This window comes from Brachycentrus maculatus, unplaced genomic scaffold (genome assembly GCF_059751285.1).
Source record: "Brachycentrus maculatus isolate JH-2025_06_01 unplaced genomic scaffold, ASM5975128v1 h1tg000553l, whole genome shotgun sequence".
NCBI classification, from domain to species: Eukaryota; Metazoa; Arthropoda; class Insecta; order Trichoptera; family Brachycentridae; genus Brachycentrus; species Brachycentrus maculatus.
Genome location: NW_028281296.1, coordinates 229,868 through 249,239, shown reverse-complemented (window position 1 = coordinate 249,239; position 19,372 = coordinate 229,868). Strand labels below are relative to the sequence as shown.

Sequence of the window (19,372 nt, the reverse complement as noted above, 5' to 3'; positions counted from 1 at the left end):
TGATCCAGGGCATTGATTCTATACAGAACTTGACAATTTACTGTAATTTCATCCCAAGACTTGAATCGGAGTCTTGATGTCCAGATATATGCTTTCTACAGTGAGATAAGGAGTTAGGTACAAGAATATCACATCTTTAAACATTCCAAAGTTCTTTTCATGTATGAATCTTAGTATTGTCAATTTTGCCCAACGTGTATCTGTTTATTGTTCTTTATTTACAATTTTTTTATTAAATTCATTTATCAGAAAATCCAATGATTTTCCGATTTCTGTTTTGGAAAAACCCAATTTTTTATTTTCAAAATATTTTGAAGGTTTGTTCTCTTTATATGGCGATATCACATTCTGATCTTGAGAATGCAACGGGGCTGCGTGTTTACAATTATTATTTTTTCTGCATTTATCAAAAGTGTTCAGGTAGAAAGGTTGTTCTGAGGTAGATATTGGTTTATTATTGAATAGACTATGAACTACATTACGGAGTAGTTTTGGTATCTCGGTCAAGGGTTTTCCAAATAATGTAATGTTAAATGAAGCAAGTCTTTCGGTATAGTGAGCTGCGGGTTTATCCATAATATCTAATGTTTCAATGGCAGGATTTTTCAACCGTTGTATTGTTTCCATTAACATTACATTTGGGTTGTCAACAGTATTGTCATAGTTCATATTAAAATTTGTATCTACGGGTGTTAATGGTTTGTTGATGAAGTTTTGTTCATAATTGGGAAATGTTGGATTATTCATGATTTCTTTTGGACTTCTGTGCATTGCTTTTCTCTGCACTTGGTTTTCGTTACTTGTCATATAGGTCTCTAAATTATTTTGAGGTGCTCCGATTTTTGGAGTGATCGTAAATCCTTTTGGGAACATCGGATTGGATTGAACAATTTTAGTTTCTTCAATGGCTAAATCTTTACTTTCAATATGCGTATCATTGATTTTATTATTGTATAATGTCTCAAAGGCTGATTTAATAATATTATCTTTCTCAGTTATGACAACTAATTCACTCTCTGGTATTTCTGCAATTATAAATTCCATTTTCGTTTTTTTTTTATTACCCATTTTTTCTTTGTCGATCGAAGTTTTTGTGTTAGATTCATATTCTGTTGTATCATCTTCCTGAAACAGTAATTCGTTACCTTGGTGTATAGCATTAGGTTTTACCGATGTGTACTTTATTTCAAAGTTTTGATATCCTTTTTTTTTGTAATCTGCTGTTCCAAATCCATTGTTATTTTCTAAGTCAGTTTCTGTTAATGTGCCTGTTTTATCCTCTTCCGATAATTTATTGGTTTCAAACTCTTGTTCCGTTGCTGTTTTCTGATATATGGTTATTGTTTCATTACCTTGTATATCATTCAATACAATTTTATCAGCATTGTCAAAATGAGTAACATCTGTACCTTTTTCTGTTGTCAAATAATCCAATTGAATTTCGTTTGTAGCTTCCACTTCATCCAAGTATATTTCTTTTACCTCTTTAGATAATTTATTGGTTTTAAACTCTTTTTGAGTTGTTTTCTCAGATAAAGTTATTTTTTCATTACTTTCTGCATCGCTCAATAAAAAAATATCAGCATTCTCCAAATAAATAACTCCTGTTCTTTTTTCTGTCTTAAATGAATCCAATTGAATTTCGGTTGTAGCTTCCTCTTTGTCCAGGTTTACCTTTCTTTCATCTTTTACCTGTCTTGGTAATTTATTGGTTTCAAACTCTAGTTTACTTGTTGTTTTCTCAAATTTAGTGATTATTTCATCACCTTGTGGGTCATTTAATAAAAAATTATCAGCATTGTGAAAATGATAAACATCTGTTCCTTTTTCTGTTGCAAAAGAATCCAATTGAATTTCACTTGTAGCTTCCTCTTCTCCTTGGTATATTTCTTTTACAATTGCATCTGTTTTATTTTCATCTAATTCTTGGCTTTGCTTCATGACCTCTGAAAAACCAAATAAAAATTCTTCTTTCCTTATTGTACCAATATTGTCAAGATTGGGGAAATTGTCATATTTTTGTGTTGCTTTCAGAGGCATGAAGAGTTTTTCTTGGAGTACATCAATATTGTTAATCTGATCTTTTTGATTAACTAAAGATTTATCAATATTCTGTATTGGTTCTAATTCATCCATAGTGTAAAAATCTTTTGTTGTTACATCAACATCCTCAAATAGTTTTTCAATATCTAAAGATAAAATGTTTGTTCTTTCTGCGAGCATTTTACTATCAGCATCTACGTGATTCTCAAAATCTGATGAAATTTGATTAACTGATTTCGTATCTTCAAATATTTTGGAAATTAAATGGTCTTTGGTTGTAGAATATTGTGTAGTTGTAACTGTGTCTTCGCTACTTTCCTTTGAGTTTCGAGCGTTGATTATATAATCACTTTCTAAAGGTTTTGTTTCAGTCTTAATATTACCAATATTTTCTTGTTTTGTTGAATCGATTTCCAAATAATGTATGCGCGTTTTACTTGGTCCAGTTGTTATCGGATTTTTAAGTTTGTCAACGGATGTTGCTGATTCATCAGTAAAATAATCTTTATGGTCACTTTCTATGTTAAAATTAGTTTCTTTAGTAAAATAATCAGTTTTATCATATTTCAAAACTGTTGTAGATTCTGTCGTAAAATCATGCTGATCATCAAATACTTGTAAAAGAGGGTCATAACTTTTCTCAGAGACTATTGAATAAAATCCTGTAGAGTCAATATTATCTTCTTGTTCTTTTACTATCCTTAATTCCAAATGTTCAAATTGGTTCACTTCGTCATCTTTAAATATGGGGTATGTTGGCAAATTAGTAGCTACTTCGGAATGAATGTTCTTTTCACTATCCGTTTTGAATGTAATATTTTCATCCTGAGGGATTACTTCATAACCTTCATGTTTTTTGCGATTCGAAATAGCAGTAGTATATAAATTTTCTTGCTCTAACAAAATATCATCCGAACTGTTTGTTGTATCGTCAGTGTTTTTAAATGTTGGTATTTCAAATATTTGAGAAACTTCTAATGGTGACAAATCTGGAATGACATCTTCAGAGTTTGCAATTGTTACAGTTTGGTCTTTCATTGTGCTGGGTTCAAAAATATTTCCTTTATCTAAAAATATGGAAGATACGAATGTTTGTATTTGCTCCGAAGCTACAGGTTCCATATTAAATTTATCAGCAGGTCCCGTGCGTAAATTGTCATTACCTTGAAAATTGTTTTTCTGATATTTTTGTTTCCAAACTGGCAGAGGCTGCATCTTGTTTAAAACGTGTAATTCAGGCCAACTTATCTGAATTCTTTCCCGAATTATTGTAGGTAAGTTATGATCAGTCCCCTTAAAGTAAATATATTCGGGTATTTCCAGTGTGTATGTGTAATGTTTACTATTGGTACATTTCTTTTGGTCAATATCGCCTTCATTGAATGTGGAAGACGTGATTGTAGTTATTGTAGAACATATCACAAAAAGCAAAATGAAATTCCTGGACTTCATTGTAATTTTACCAAAAAATACCTGTAAAAGCGTAAAAGATGATTTATGAATTTCTAATAGGGTAAAATCAGACTTGAGGAAATTGAATGATTTGACCGAGAAAAACAGTAAAGTAAATAATCTAATATTTTTTTTGATTAAAATCCCCTTTATGTAATCACAGACAATGTCATTAGTCAATACATACTCAATTAGGTACATCAAAATAATATGCCTACTGTAAAAAAGTTTTTTTTTTAAATATCAATTCTGGCAACTACACAATAATAAAAAAGTTTGGAATCTGTGAAAATTCTTTCAATATGATAAACATTGTTTGCATAATTAAGTTATTATTACAATATAGTAAAGTAAGCTATAGAATTCTTATCATCACTGTTATACAAGCTGTTCAAAGGGACAGTGTGTGTGTTCAGTGCTCAATATGTAACATCAGTTATTTTTGCAATATAGGACGTATTGCTAGGTGATGGGTGTGTAAAAAGTGTATATTATATTGATTTCTCTTATTTCTTTTAAATAAGATATATTTTATTTTATCTTTCCATTAATATTATCAACAAAAAAAACAAAAAATAATAATAAAAAAATTGTCCGCCTCCGTAGTGTAATGGTCAGCACGCTCGGCTACCATTCTGGAGGTTCCGGGTTCGATTCCCAAGGGGGGTAAAATAAATATTAGTGATTTTTTCACTATAATATTTATTCAAAATTACCATGGACTGGTACCTGAAGCGGAAGGCTGATCACCTTTCCTTCATGTATAAACGATCAAGATAACACTGCGTTTATATGACAGTGCCCTATGCACCATTTGGGTGCGGATAAGAGTTTTATATATAATATTATCAGCAGGTTATTGCCTAAGTCTTAAAGTGAAGTCGAGGGCTGATGACCTTTCCTTCATGTGTTAATGATTAAGACAACACTGCGTTTATATGAAGCAGTGCCCTATGCACCATCGAAATGCGAATGAGGTTTCGAAGAGGAAGAAATAATTGAAATCACAAATAATAATACATATGTAGTAGTAAAATTTGCATACATACCTCTAAATTTGGAACAAACTGCGTTTTTATTTATCTGTCTTGAAGACTACGCTCTTAGCACAAGGAACCAGTAATGAATGGATACTGCACAGTGTCTCATATGGACTCACTAATTTAAGATAGAAAACTGATTATAATCATTTTTAAAAACAATGGAGGCAAGATCAGCAAAATGAAGGAAAAGTACATAGCAAAAATATAATTTGGAAATCAAATAAAAACACCATTATATCTATAAAAATATAATGTTCCTCCATCATTCGTTTTTAGTATTGTTAATTTAAAATGATTGTTTTACTTCATTATTCATCATTGGCATTTGTAAATACATTTCTATAATGTCCTACATATTGAAATGATGACATAAAATTGTCCCAATAACCTTATTATGTATATGAAGTTGAACATTTGTACCTTACACTAACAATTCTATTTTGTTTTGAGGCCATAACAGAGTTATTATGGATGTGTCAATATTTTATTTTATTTTATTGGAAGGAAGAACAACAGTTACAATATATGATACATACAGAATACAAAAAATAAAATCATGAGTACCAATTATAGTTCTTCACAACTATACATAAGAGAGGTCTATATAAAGGAAGAGACATGAGACAAGGATGGGATAAAGAGAAAAGGAGATGGCAGTGATAGGAAAAGAAGAAAAGGAAAGGACAGGGAATAGAATTACTTTTTTAGGTTTATAAGATTTCGAACAATTTAGCTTTAAATTTTGAAAGATTGGAGTAGAACATATCAAGGTGGGTACAACATTCATCAAATTTCCCACAACTTCGATAAATAAAGGAATATAAAAATATAAAATAATATTTATAATATCGATACATAGATTTTAAATGAGGGTACATTATTAAAAATACGAAGACATTATTTAAATTATTTATTTATTTACTTGTATAAAATTGTATTGAATTATTTATGTAAAAATAATATGCAAAGTCAGTCTTATCTGGACAAAAAAAGTATTCAAGATTGGCTTACTCGTGAATTGTGTTCCTATGTCAGTAAGTACCCGACCGAGTTTCTCCAGGGTATGCTTGGCTACAATAGTTTAGAGACTAGAAGGAATGTGTATTTGACTACGCATTTTTATCAATTGTTGTGCGGTATGATCGATAATCCTGAAATTATCCAGAACATTGGTTTGTATGTTCCCGATAGTTACCTAAGACAGCTTCGGCATAGATTGTTTCACATTCCTATACACAGGACCAACCTGCCGATGGTTATGCCTGTAGGAAGAGCTGCCGCTATGTTGAACAATATTTTATTGGATATTGATCTGTTCCATGTGTCTGAAGGAGTTTTCCGAAGCGGGATTCTTCTACACCTTTAGCAATAGTAGATTGATGAAATTACACATTTTTTCATTTCTACTCTCTTTCACCGTATTCCGTTCTAATAGTAAATGTCCACATAATTTATTTTCCCCGAATTCTCTTTATAACGCTTCTTTCAGTTGTTCCCAATCTTCAATAAGATAATTCGACGTTACTACTGCTGCCGTCCCTAGTAGGTTTACCTGTATGTAATTGATCAAGTGAGATATTTGCGTAGTTCCTGCATTTTTTAATGCTGTTTCACAACAGTGTATAAATGAGCTCAGCATTTGTAATTGCCCTTCTTTTCCTAGCTGATTTAGTTGACAACCTGTCATATCGAACCTAATATCTTTTATAACCATAGTTTAGGGATTTAAAATGTGAGAGTAATAGTGTCAATAAATTTAAATCAAGTGAGTGGAAAATTAATAGTTACGGTGAGTTAGTTAGAATTACGATATTTTTTCAAATTTGGCAATAGAAATATGGATCAACATTCACTTACAGCCAGATAATCCAGTGTTGTAAAATTTTTAATGTGTAGGCTTTGGAATTTTTATTGTTTTGTTCAACGCATTCCTTATACATAGTTGTGTAATTTGCAAATAATCTTGATTTCATTGTAGTTTATCGGCCCTTTGATCTTTATAGTCATAACATAATATCCATATATATATATATATATATATATATATATATATATATATATATATATATATATATATATATATATATATATATATATATATAAAGAAAATAAATCTTTATTAATATGGGTTAGTTCATATAGGTGTTATTTTTGCATTATTTCACTAACATTATCATTCTCGATGCGATGGTTAGTTTCTGCTGCAGTTGTCTTAATTGCCAATTTTCTTTTTGTGTCATAATTTCTCTTCAGTTTAAGATGGACCAGCCGAACGTGCGTATACATGGCCCCGGAGTGGGCAAACTTCACACCGCAATACTTGCAAGAGAAGGGTTTTTCGCCAGTGTGAGTGCGAATGTGGGCCTTCAGAACTTGCTTGTCCTAAAAAAAAATGTTTAACAATCTTAGAAAATAAAGGATAGTATAGGGATATGAACACAAAGCTAAAAAGGATACTAAAAGACAGTTGAGGAGAAAAATTAAGGTCCCAATTTTGAGTCAATAATGCAATAAATACTTTCTGAAAAAGTCATTTGTTTAAAAAATTATAACAATAAAAATAATGAGCTTAAAAATTCCAATCACACAATTCTTTCCTTGACCTTTCTTGTAAATTCAGTTTTTTTTTCTAAACCATAATACTATCTGTTAATTATATGTATGCCTATTTTGTCTGCCTTCGTAGTGAAATGGTTAACAGGTTAGCAATCGTGCTGGAGGCCCCAGGTTTGATTCTCATAGGGCAGATCAAAACAAATATTTCTGATTTATCACTCTAATATTTATTTAGAATTGATGCGCAGGAGTGATCACCTTGCTTTCATTTAGGTAACAATAAAGATAGCACTGTGTTAATGTGATGCAGTGCCCTATGCACCATTGGGTGCGGATAAGAGTTAGAAGAATTATACAAATTTATCAATTGTTGAAATGCTAAATATTTAACATATATAATTAACAAACAAAAAGAGAGATTGTTATTTCAAGGCTCTACTTGATTTCTAGGTTTAGGTGGATTCTTGTTTGGTTCTGAGGATAAGAGCACTTGACTGGATTTCAGAAAACATAGATTTGAATCCTGGAATTGAAATGGAAGAATGATTTTTTCCAATGATATCATATTTTCAATGTAAGTTTTCTCAGTTTATTTGCAAGGCATGTTCCTAAAAGACCTCTGTTTTGGCATGTGTTATTGAAACAACGCCAATCCTCCTAGGTCAATAGTTAACCAAATACTATGCAACATCCAAACTATGGCTTAAGTTAATCCTTCAGGTATAATTAGTAATTACAAAGTTAATTAAAGGTTGGCCAAAAGGGCCACATTGCAATAATGTAAAAAGGTTAAACGTTTCGCTCACTCCTTTCAAGAACGTCATAAATCAAAAATCGTCAATTTTCAGTTGTGCATGTTTTCGGAATGCCTAGAAAATGTACTATGTATATCCCAGCTAAAGAGGCATATTTTTAACTTAATATTTACCCGCTACAGGGCAGAAAGTGTTGTTTTTGCATTTTGAAGAAAAGGTATTGTTTAATTATTTTTTTAAATATACTAAATATTTTTCAAATGGAGAAAAAACCTTCAGGTTTTACCTAAAAAGCTCTGTTGCACAGTAAAAAGTTCAATAGGTGGCTTGATATTTATTTTTAAAACGTTGTATTTCATTTTTGAACTTTAAAAACGTTCTCCTGAAAAATAAAGTTTTTTTTATTTATGACGTTCTTGAAAGGATTGAGCGATTTGTGTTTATAATACTAACCGAAAACCCTTTACCGCAGGTTTCACAGATATGATCGCGGGGTTTTTTGTATCCTTCGTGAACGATTTTGACGTGGGTTTGTAAAGTTTTTTTACTGACAAATGCTGCATCGCACTGTTGACACACGTGAGACCTTTTATTCAGGTGAACTCGGTCAATGTGCATGGACAATTGTTGGTTGTTGGTATACCGTACTTCGCACATTGTGCAGGAAAACCTACCATTGGAAAAATAATGCTTAAAATTAATCAAAATCATTTACAAACCTGTTTGACATCTACTCGTATCCACATCCACAGTGCATAAGACACCGCATCAGATTGAGGCAGTGTTTTACTATAAATTTGATAAAGGCATGGAAAGGATTTTATAAAGGCAAAGAAAGGATTTTATAAAGGCATAGACATAGAAAGGAGAGTGAATGCTGGGAACAAAGTGAATGGTGCACTGAAATCAGTTATAGCAAATAAAATGTCAACAACAAAAAACTCCTAATTGAGAAAACCCAGATTTGTAAACATGTATTTAGACACACTCTTATATTGTCAACTTATATGTTTTAAAAGTATTCGTAATTCGACAACTTCAAAAAACAGCTGACTTGAAGCAGACTGATTTTTACTTATTTTGACTTAATGACTGATTTATTAAATAAAAAATAATTTAATATTCAAGCTATTCGTAAATCTAGACAAATAAAAATGATTTATAATGAATGTGTTCTTGTCTTATTATCCTGATTTTTTATTATCCAGACTATTTTTATCCCTATTTAGTCTGAATAAATGAGGTTCTACTGCATATGGTTAAAATAAAACTCACGCATTTTAGTAGTTATAGATACATATTGCTAAAAACTTACGTCAGTTGTTCCGGAGTGAGATGTTTTGTCCCTCTCTTCAGGTGTTGATTGAGCTTAGCTTGTGTTGCATAGGACAGATCACACTCGACGCAGTAAAATCGTTTAGCACCGGAATGCACTAGAAGATGATCCTTCAAATTCTCCTTCAAATAGAAGGATTTAGAGCATTGATCACAAACAAAAGGCCTCTCACTCTTGTGACGACTGTAATTAAATTTAATTTAGAAGAATATACACACCCCTTACAAACATATAATACAATTTAAGGAAATACTCATAAGATAATTAACTATAAATTTTTTTTATGAAATTAAACAATTTTGTTTTAACCACTTTTTTATTATTAGTACACTTTAACCTACCTTTCGACAAGAACCTTGTCATCATCAGGGTTTATCAAATTCTAAAACATTAAAATAATCATAATTAACTACATTCTCTTACCAAAAACTTCCACACAAACCGGTAGGTTAAAGTGTACTAATAATAAAAAGTGGTTAAAACAAAGTTGTTTAATTTTACAAAGTTTTTAAAATGTGCCACAAAGTATCTGCGAAAAACATTCAAGAAATATAAATAAAATAATTAAATATATATTTTTTAATGCACCTTGTAATAAATCACACATAATCATTACAAGGGTCATTCCAAATTAAAATAGACAACTTAAAATTTTCAAAATATTATCATTGTAATAAATTATAATTCTACTATATTGCTTTGTATGTTTGCACTAAATTCCCTAATTAATATAACTCAATCACTGTCAATGTCAAATATAAGAAATATCTTAGTTGCAAAAAAGAAATACACACAAAGGGGATAAAAATGTATGATGAGATGCCAGACAATTCGAAGAATGAGAAGAAGTTAAATAAATTCAAAGATAAATGTTATATGTGTATTTTAATAGTAATATATTAGAGTAGTTGAATGGTTTTCACGAGGTCTCTGCGCGCGGCTACTGGCACAACAGAAGTGACGAGGACACGGAGTGCGCAGTGTGTGCTCAGATTATTAAGTCCAAAATTGGCATGTTAAGCCACATGCGAGTCTCTTATAGATAGCTCCACATGCAGAAGACAATATACTCGAGCGCGAGTCAGGAGCCATTATTATTTTTATTATTGTCAGAGTAGGATCAAAATACCTTTTTCTCTTTTCTCAATCCTGCGGATTGGTCTGCATCAACAAATAAAAATATAAATGCTCGTAATTAATACATAATGTCTCACTGATGGTTTCAAAATAATGGAATGTCAAATCAGATATTCTGATGCATATAGACTAAAAAAATTATTAGATGTGGAAAGTAAGTGAAATTAGTCTGGACCAAGTCCAAATTTAATTTAATTTAAAGACTGATTATAACGTAAATAGTCAATAAATGATAAGTTAATGAATTATTTTACAGTTATTATTTATGCTTACGTGAGATGCCTGTTGAGATTGTCTTTCCACAGAAACACTTTAGGACACAAATGGCACTTATACTCTTTAGAATTGTTGTGTATTCTCATGTGTTTTGCATACGTGTATCGATTTCTGGAAATTGAAAAATATTATATTTTAATGACTTAATTATATAAACACATACACTGCCATAATAAGCGGAAACCATATTTACATTCAGATAACAATACAAATGCGGTAACCCTACTTGTCGTATAAAAATTTCTTGTTTACTATACATATTATGATCCTTCGTATGTATATGTAATGCTTAGTTTTAGGTTAATGTTCAATTATAATTAATATAATTTATTATATTCCGTATAAAATTCTTCTGCCATTATAGTGTAGTGGTTAGCAAGTTTTTTTACAGTGCTGGAGCTCTCTGGTTCGATTCCCTGGCGGTCAAAATAAATACCAGTAATTTTTTACTCTAATATTCATATATTCAATATCACTCTAGTATTTTTTAACATCTCATCAAAGATGAAGAAGAATATGGAAGTCTGGGCATATACGGGGCTTACAACCGTCATAGGCTGGTTTAAGTGATCACTTTACACACATGTAACATCCACCAATTCTACCCATTATTGACAAACACACTACTCAAATTCTTGGAAGTTCTATATATTTGAAACAATTAAAAAACCTTGTTCTTGAATCACTAGAACTGCACTAAAGACATCTATTGTTGGGATGAAAACAAGCTTTTTTACTGAGCAGAAACTCTTATATTAGTATGTGAGGTCCGAATCCTGGATTATAATCACATACATGAGAAACGCCAGAAAATATCATTTTCATTTTTATTATTTTAGCTTATAATTTGACCAGTTAATTTATTTACTTGTTCACAAATCCGGATTATCTCCAATTATAGGAGTTATTTTTAATAAGGACACACTCAAAATGTTGTATCACTCTAGTACATGAAGCGCAGGACTGATGACATTCTTTTCAAGTAATTAATAAGCAAGAAAACACGATAATAATATGATCCATCGCTCTAGGCACCATTGGATGCGAATAAGGGTCAGAATAATAAATTACGACGACAGTCACGTTGCTTACTGTTTCAAAATAATTTGATAAGAACAATAAAAGCATCAATGAATTACAACTGTAATTTTCTAATCAATGCTTGTAGCTTCATTTAAGTTTCAACTCTTACGAAGAATCTTTAGCCTTCCATAAATTATCTTCACTTAGTAAACGTAGGAATATATCAGATTTATGTTTTTTGTATAAAGTTATAAATAATATGACTGAGAGCCCTTATCTTCTTGCGCAGATACCTTTTCATTGTCCAATTAGAATCAATAGGCATAGTCATACCTTTTATAATCCAGCACCAACAAAGAACTATTCAAAAAATTCCTTTATTTATCGAAGTTGTGGGAAATTTAATGAATGTTGTACCGACCTTGATATGTTCTACTCCAATCTTTCAAAATTTAAAGCTAAATTGTTCGAAATCTTATAAACCTAAAAAAGTAATTCTATTCCCTGTCCTTTCCTTTTCTTTCTTTCCTATCACTGCCATCTCCTTTTCTCTTTATCCCATCCTTGTCTCATGTCTCTTCCTTTATATAGACCTCTCTTATGTATAGTTGTGAAGAACTATAATTGGTACTCATGATTTTATTTTTTGTATTCTGTATGTATCATATATTGTAACTGTTGTTCTTCCTTCCAATAAAATAAAAAAAAAAAAATAAATAAAAAATAAAAAAACACCACTTGTACTCTCTTTGTTTAAAATGCCGTCATATATAATATTTAAGCAAATCTAAGGGGAATTCTGAACTGACTGATATGACAGACATCAATCGCACACCTTTGCCATACATTTATCCGAGATAATAGTAAAAACTAAACATACTTGTAAGTCCTTTGGCAAATATCGCAGGTGATTTGCTTGTTGGTTTTATCGTGCTCTGTGTACATGTGTGACATGATATTTTGCTTGCTTATGACAACTTTGCCACATTTCCGACAGCCGTATCGATAGGCATGCGTTTCTTGGTGGTTTGTGAGGTTACGCCTTGAGTTAAAGCGTTGACTACATAACTCACACTCATATGGTCCAGATACCTGTAAAAAAAATTGAAGAAAAGAGAAATATTTGTGATTTTATTATTTACACAAATATTTCAATATTATAATATTTCTGTGAGCCACTCTACCACAATTTGATACCAATTTCTTTTAATGAGCCTACTTACTTACTTACAACCCTTATCCGCACCCAATGGTGCATAGGGCACTGCATCAAATTGACGCAGTGTTTTCTTGATCATTACTTACATGAAGGCAAGGTGATCACTCTTGCGCTTCAGGAACCAATCCAGGGTAATATTAAATAAATATTACAGTGTAAAATCACTAATATTTATTTTCACCCCCCTGCGAATCAAACCCGGGACCTCCAGCACGGTAGCTAAACACGCTGACCATTACACCACGGAGGCGGACAAAGCCTAAGCGGCTCATTATTAGAAATAAATAATAATAATAAAACCCTTATCCGCACCCAATGGTGCATAGAGCACTGCGTCATATAAACGCAGTGTTATCTTGATCATTTACACACGAAGGAAAGGTGATCACTCTTGCGCTTCAGGAACCAGTCCAGGGTAATATTAAATAAATATTACAGTGTAAAATCACTAATATTTATTTTCACCCCCCTGCGAATCAAACCCGGGACCTCCAGCACGGTAGCTAAACACGCTGACCATTACACCAAGCCTAAGCGGCTCATTGTTAGAAATAGGTATCAAATTGTGGTAGAGTGGGTTCGAACCGAGAAACTCTGACTTAAGAGTCCGCGACACTAACCACGGGACTACAACCAGACACATACAATTTAACATTCAATATTTTTGTAAGGACAAAAAATATAAATCAATGAAAATTATTCCTAATGTTTCTATTATTTGTAGCAATAACAATAAGCAGTAACATTCGTTTGAAAACGCCATAACTAGACGAAACAACTGTCACAATATAAATTTTTATGTGTTTTTTAATAGAATACAACTTAGTTGACTCAAAAAATCTGTGTTTGATTTAAAAATTAATACATAAATTAAAATGGAGTTCTACAAATTAAACGACAAATCAATAAATAACTTACTATATAAGTTATTATACAGACCTGAATGATGGAAGTTTAACTTCTGAAACATGTAGTCTTTAATAAAACTCAAGTGGTAAAAAACAAGTGTTTTCTTTAATCATTGTAACATGTCTTACCACAAAGTTAATGCCGAAACAATAAATAAAATAACTTACTATATCATGTTTTACCATGTGCTCTTTATATACAATTTCGTGAACAAACCACTTGGCGCACAAATTGCATTTATAAGGAGCGTTACAATACTCTTTGCTGCTTCTGATGTCTTCCATCTCCTGAACTTGCTGTTCTAAGCTCAAGGAAGATATAATCACCATGGACATGTCAAAATTTTTGGCCGGGGTATTTTGAATATTTAACTTTCTTCGTAATCCATTATTATTTGACATGGAGACATCTTGTTTGAATTTCTTTCGTTTCCCTTTATGAGACTTGATCTAAGAGGAAAAAGAAGCAAAAAAAGCTTAATTGGGGGAGCCGCTTAATGTCCTGGATATCCATGGAAGTTATGTCATAAGCTTTGTCCATGCCCAGGATTCAATATTCTTCATCTACGTTGAGGTATCAATAAATAAACAAAAATTATATGAAAAATAGCTTTAAAAATAAAAAATAGCTAGGAAAAAAAATATGGACTAACTCAAAATATTGTTTATAAAATGAAACAACTTTGTTTTTACCACTTTTTTATTGGACACTTTATCCAACAGGTTTCGACAAGAACCTTGTCGTCATCAGGGTTTATGTACTAAATTATTAAACATTGAAATGCTCATAATTAATTACCCTTCCCTTACCAAGCACTCCGTACACCATATGAAAATATGATTTAAAAAAACATGATTCATTTTAGTATTACAATGTTTTAGAATTTAGTACATACACTCTGATGATGACAAGGTTCTTGTCGAAACCGGTTGGATAAAGTGTACCAATAAAAAGTGGTTAAAACAAAGTTGTTTAATTTTATAAAGTTTATAAAATGTGCCACAAAGTATGTGCGAAAAACATTCAAGAATTTAAAATATTGTGAAGAAAAATAAAGACTTACAAGAAAAACATTTAAATACCTTTGTCTTTTTTAACTTTACTATCTTAATGACTGGTTCGTCATCACTATCATTGAATTGATCATCAGAATCTCCTTCGAATTCAGCCTTTAATGATGAATTGTCTTCTCTATCTTCCCCAAACCAAGATTCAAAGTCATTCTTTGATTCCTGTAGTTGCAAAAAGATATTTCACATTTAATTTAATTGGAATAGATCGACGGCCCCTACGTAAAGTACTCTATCTGCAAATCTGTTACTTTACAGGAGAGAGCTTTGAAGATTTTTTCAACGTATTTTTTTTATTGATTTACAGTTTTATCTGTAATTCTAAACTAGTATTATACATTCAAAAACAAGATAAAATAATGCAATAAATCATTTTAAAACTTTATGCATTGTCAAAATTAAATGGTTAGCGTTTTAGGAGTTCAGTTTATTTCGAAAATTCGATGTAGATAGCGTCTTATACGCCTGAAAACTAGGCGTAATTTATTTTGTAAATTTAAAAAAAAAAATTTATATGAGAAGATAACGGTCAGTTGATAACGTACACCAAATATCTCAAAAATGTAGTTAGAGCACTTTACGTAGGGCACGTCTAGATGTTTTAGATAACAAAATCACCCAGGGACATCAATAAAACATATTAATTACCTCTTTTATATCACAGTTATTGATATGTCCATCAGTCAAAGGCAATCTGTTTTGTTTATTATTATCTAATTTTTCCTGATCTATAGGATTGTCTATGGAAGGTGGGTAGTCCGTCACAACTGTGTTTGAAATAGATAATGGCCAGTTTAAACTTCCTAGTCCATTCTTGATAATCTAAGGACGAAACAATATAAATTTATAATCTAAACTATATATATAAACCCTTTGTATAATTAAAATATAACTTTGTTTTAAAAACACTATAAATATTTTATTTTAACTTAATTATAATGTCTACCGGTTTCGAAGCTAACTGCTTCTTTATCAAGACTGATTAATCAGTCAGAAGCGGTTAGCTTCAAAACTGGAAGACATTATAATTATGTTATAGTAAAGTATATATAGTGATTTTAAAACAAAGTTACATTTTAATAATAAAATGAAAAATCACAAAGTTAGTGCTTCAATTATAAATTATAAACCCTTTGTACTCCGTTGTCACCGTCACGACGACATAGAAAACATTCTAAAAACTGACATTCTACATTTATCAAAAAATTGCTAGAATGGTGGCGTAAGATCTTTTTTGTGGATGTAACTCATATATTGTTTATAATTTTTTTTGATAAAGATAACAACGAAACATCATTGAGCCATTTAAAAATTATAAAAATTTTAGTTGATCAATTAGTAAGTGAGTACATAAATCCTCGAAGTAGATCACCTGCTTCCACTTCAAGGATCAGGCTCATGTAAGCGGTGTGATGGTAGGATAGTTAGTTAGTTCGGAATATGCAAAAAAATTTGACAAATAGCTACAACTTTTAATTGTAAATAAAACAATTGTTTTTAACCACTTGACTTATTAGTGGTAAAAAACCAAAATTCTATTTATAATTTAATCACATCTTACCCCAACCTTAATGCCGAAATAATAAATAGCATAATACAAATTTTTATTTACTCCCTTACCAAACCCGTCCTAACCTATGGCGCGGAAACAATGACTCTGACCAAGCAATCCTCCCATAAGTTGCAAGTTGCACAGAGGAGCATGGAGCAAATTATGCTTGGAATAACATTAAGAGGCAAAAGAAGGAACGATTGGATCCGACGCCAGACACAGGTCTGCGACGTGGTAGAGCGAATTGCTTGGCTGAAGCGGAAATGGGCCGGTCACATAGCCAGAATGACCGACGACAGATGGACGAAACGCGTTCTGGTGTGGAGAGCGAGGAACCAGAGACCTCAAGGACGTCCACCGATGAGATGGGTGGATGACATCAGGAAGTTTGCTGGAAGACAGTGGATGGGGATGGCACAGGATCGGGAGGAGTGGAGACGGAAGGGGGAGGCCTTTGTCCAGCAGTGGACCTCAACGGGCGGATATGATATGATACCTTACCAAAAAATATTTTTTCGTAATTTTCTAAATATATCGTAATTTTTGGTCATATTTTTACATAACACCCAATTCTGTGTAAAAAAAAATAGAGTACAAAGGTTTTAAAATTGTCAGTAGCTATAAAGCAATGTTTATAATTATTACTTAAGTACCTAGAATTGTATAGCCATATAAGGACTGTCAGTCCATTTAATCTTCACATTCGTTTGAAAATGCCGTAACTAGGCGAAACAATTGTCACAGTATTATTTTTTATTTGTTTTTTTTTTTAAATACAATTTAGTGGACTCAAAACATCCGTGTTTAATTTAAAAAATAATACATAAATTTATAACTTGCTACAATTGATGGTGAAGTTATGTATCTATTCGATGCGTAAGAATAAAACTATCCCATTTCTCACCTCTGTATTTTGTGAATTTTGACAAAAATGGTATTTTGAAAGTATCGCAGCACTTCGGTTGCAAACATTCCTGAACGAAACAATCTTTCTCACGAAGTGAACGCACTGCCAGCATAACCATTCCGGTAGTGAGTCCTTAATATTTATCTACAATTTTAATTTTATTTCACAGATTAGAAACGCATAGCTTAACCTCCAGAAACGAATAAAACGAGTACAGTAATGATAAAAAAGACAAATATGCCAGACCGGTAAATTAGATATCCAAGAAAAGTGATTATTTAAATCTTTGTCATACAGATATATCATCTTTCTATTCCAAGCCAAACATCCTCTGCAAAATTGGATAATATGCAGATCATTTTCTGAAATGACTTCCTCAATTTTTGTATTTGTTTGATCGCCCATTTTACTGTCACACAATATTAGTTTTTTTTCAAATGTATCTTTTTACTACATAATGCTTTTAACTTGACATGATCTTAATCTGAATTAATATAAACTTGTTTTGTGTACAGAAATACCAAGTGTTGACATACAATTGACATTTGACAGATCATTCCATAGATAAAAGTAATCATATAACTTGATAGTTATTATCTATGGATACTTTGTGCAGTGAAGACCTACTGACGGGTACCTAAATAAGTTTATTCGGTTACTCGATAGGAATGGTACTCGTTTTTTTCTTTCCAGCTCATTTTTTTGTATTCAACTGTACAAATTTCCGGTAAGCAACCAAGTTTGTTAATCGATTTGTGTCATTAGCTTTTTGTGGTCAAAAGATATATATTTGTGGTTTTTTCATTTACAAAAATATACTTTTATTTACGTCCTATTTCTTTGGCTCATTATTATAGTAAGAACTGACCGGAGCCATTTCGTCATAACGTAACACGTTACGATGCGAGCATTCGTATGGTCAGTGCAGCGAGCTGAGCATTCTATCTATAGTCGGGATGCTCGACGCGAGCGACCCCCATTTCTATTTCATGGACCCCCAATTTTTTTAATGACATAGACCCCTTGCAAGCTGTCGTGGACCCCTGAGGGTCGATATAGACCACTTTAAAAATCACTCGTTTAAAGGATGAAATTTGAAGCAATAAAATGGGCGACTGATTTTTTTTCCAAATTTATAATTTCATATTTCTTTCCCAATTTACAAAAAATGGATACCATCTGTATAGCAGTGAAGCCATAATCTGTGTGATTTAATTATGCTACTATACTTTCAGATACAAAAGGTACAAAGACTAATGAAGACCAAAGAATGAACTTTGATTACGACATAAGTATAACATTTTATAATTTTGTCTAATAGTTTAAAAATTAAAAATAACATAACAACAATCATCACAGGTTATTTATTCAACATACATAAATGAACTAAAAAAATCATAAATGCAGAGGAGTAAGGTTTATAATGGTTTAAAATAAAAAAAAGTCAGTTTTTTTTAAAAAGCTATTCATAACTAGCAAACATAAGACCTTAAATAAAAAACAACAAAAAATCAATCCATTAGATATGTACATGGACTACATTAAATATAATTATAGATTGTCACAATCAAGTAATAATTAAAAAAAAAATAGGGTTAATACAATTTATTAATAAATGCCTTCCAAAGGGTACCAAATTGTGCAACATAAAAGCTAAGTTTTCAGCACTCAAAACGTTTATTGGAGAATACATATTTTTTTACAATCTTAAGCCAATTTTTTGTTTACTATGGATTATATTAATGTATATTTGTGAGAAGTTCTGTGCGTATTGTAAGATTTTTGCATTATTACCGTAAAACAAAAATATATAAAATAGAAATATGTATACATTTCACTGACGTTTTATCATAGACTTTTAAGTTATTAATTTTAAGTTGGTTAGAACTGGAATTTATATTATTATTGACAAACAAAATGACCAAAGAATGCTTTGGGTAGGTGAGATTTCATCATGCATGTCATATTTATAAGTAGTGTCAATGGGTATTAAACATTTCTGTCACAGTTGTTATTTTCATTTTCAATTTTCCCTTTCCTCTTGAGTTTCAGATGAACTAGTCAAACATGTGTATACATAGCTCCTGAGTAGGC

The 19,372-nt window shown here is 31.3% G+C and overlaps 1 protein-coding gene across 2 annotated transcripts; it reads right to left on the bottom strand.

The window, feature by feature from the left end:
* Positions 1-4,612: 4,612 nt before the first annotated feature.
* LOC148301513 (uncharacterized) lies at positions 4,613-17,845 on the bottom strand. 2 transcript variants are annotated; one of them, XM_088273131.1, is made up of 11 exons: positions 17,525-17,845; positions 17,276-17,422; positions 15,468-15,641; positions 14,832-14,981; positions 13,917-14,198; positions 12,502-12,713; positions 10,596-10,709; positions 9,165-9,368; positions 8,303-8,519; positions 6,708-6,920; positions 4,613-4,653 (listed from the first exon to the last, which is right to left on the bottom strand). In XM_088273131.1, exons 1-11 carry the CDS (start codon positions 17,681-17,683, stop codon positions 4,651-4,653), a joined length of 1,875 nt encoding a protein of 624 aa, XP_088129257.1. In that variant the 5' UTR covers positions 17,684-17,845; the 3' UTR covers positions 4,613-4,650. The 2 variants fall into 2 exon arrangements, with proteins under 2 accessions (XP_088129257.1, XP_088129256.1); XM_088273130.1 differs by lacking the exon at positions 4,613-4,653 and having other exon boundaries at positions 4,713-6,920.
* Between the last annotated feature and the right edge of the window lie 1,527 nt (positions 17,846-19,372).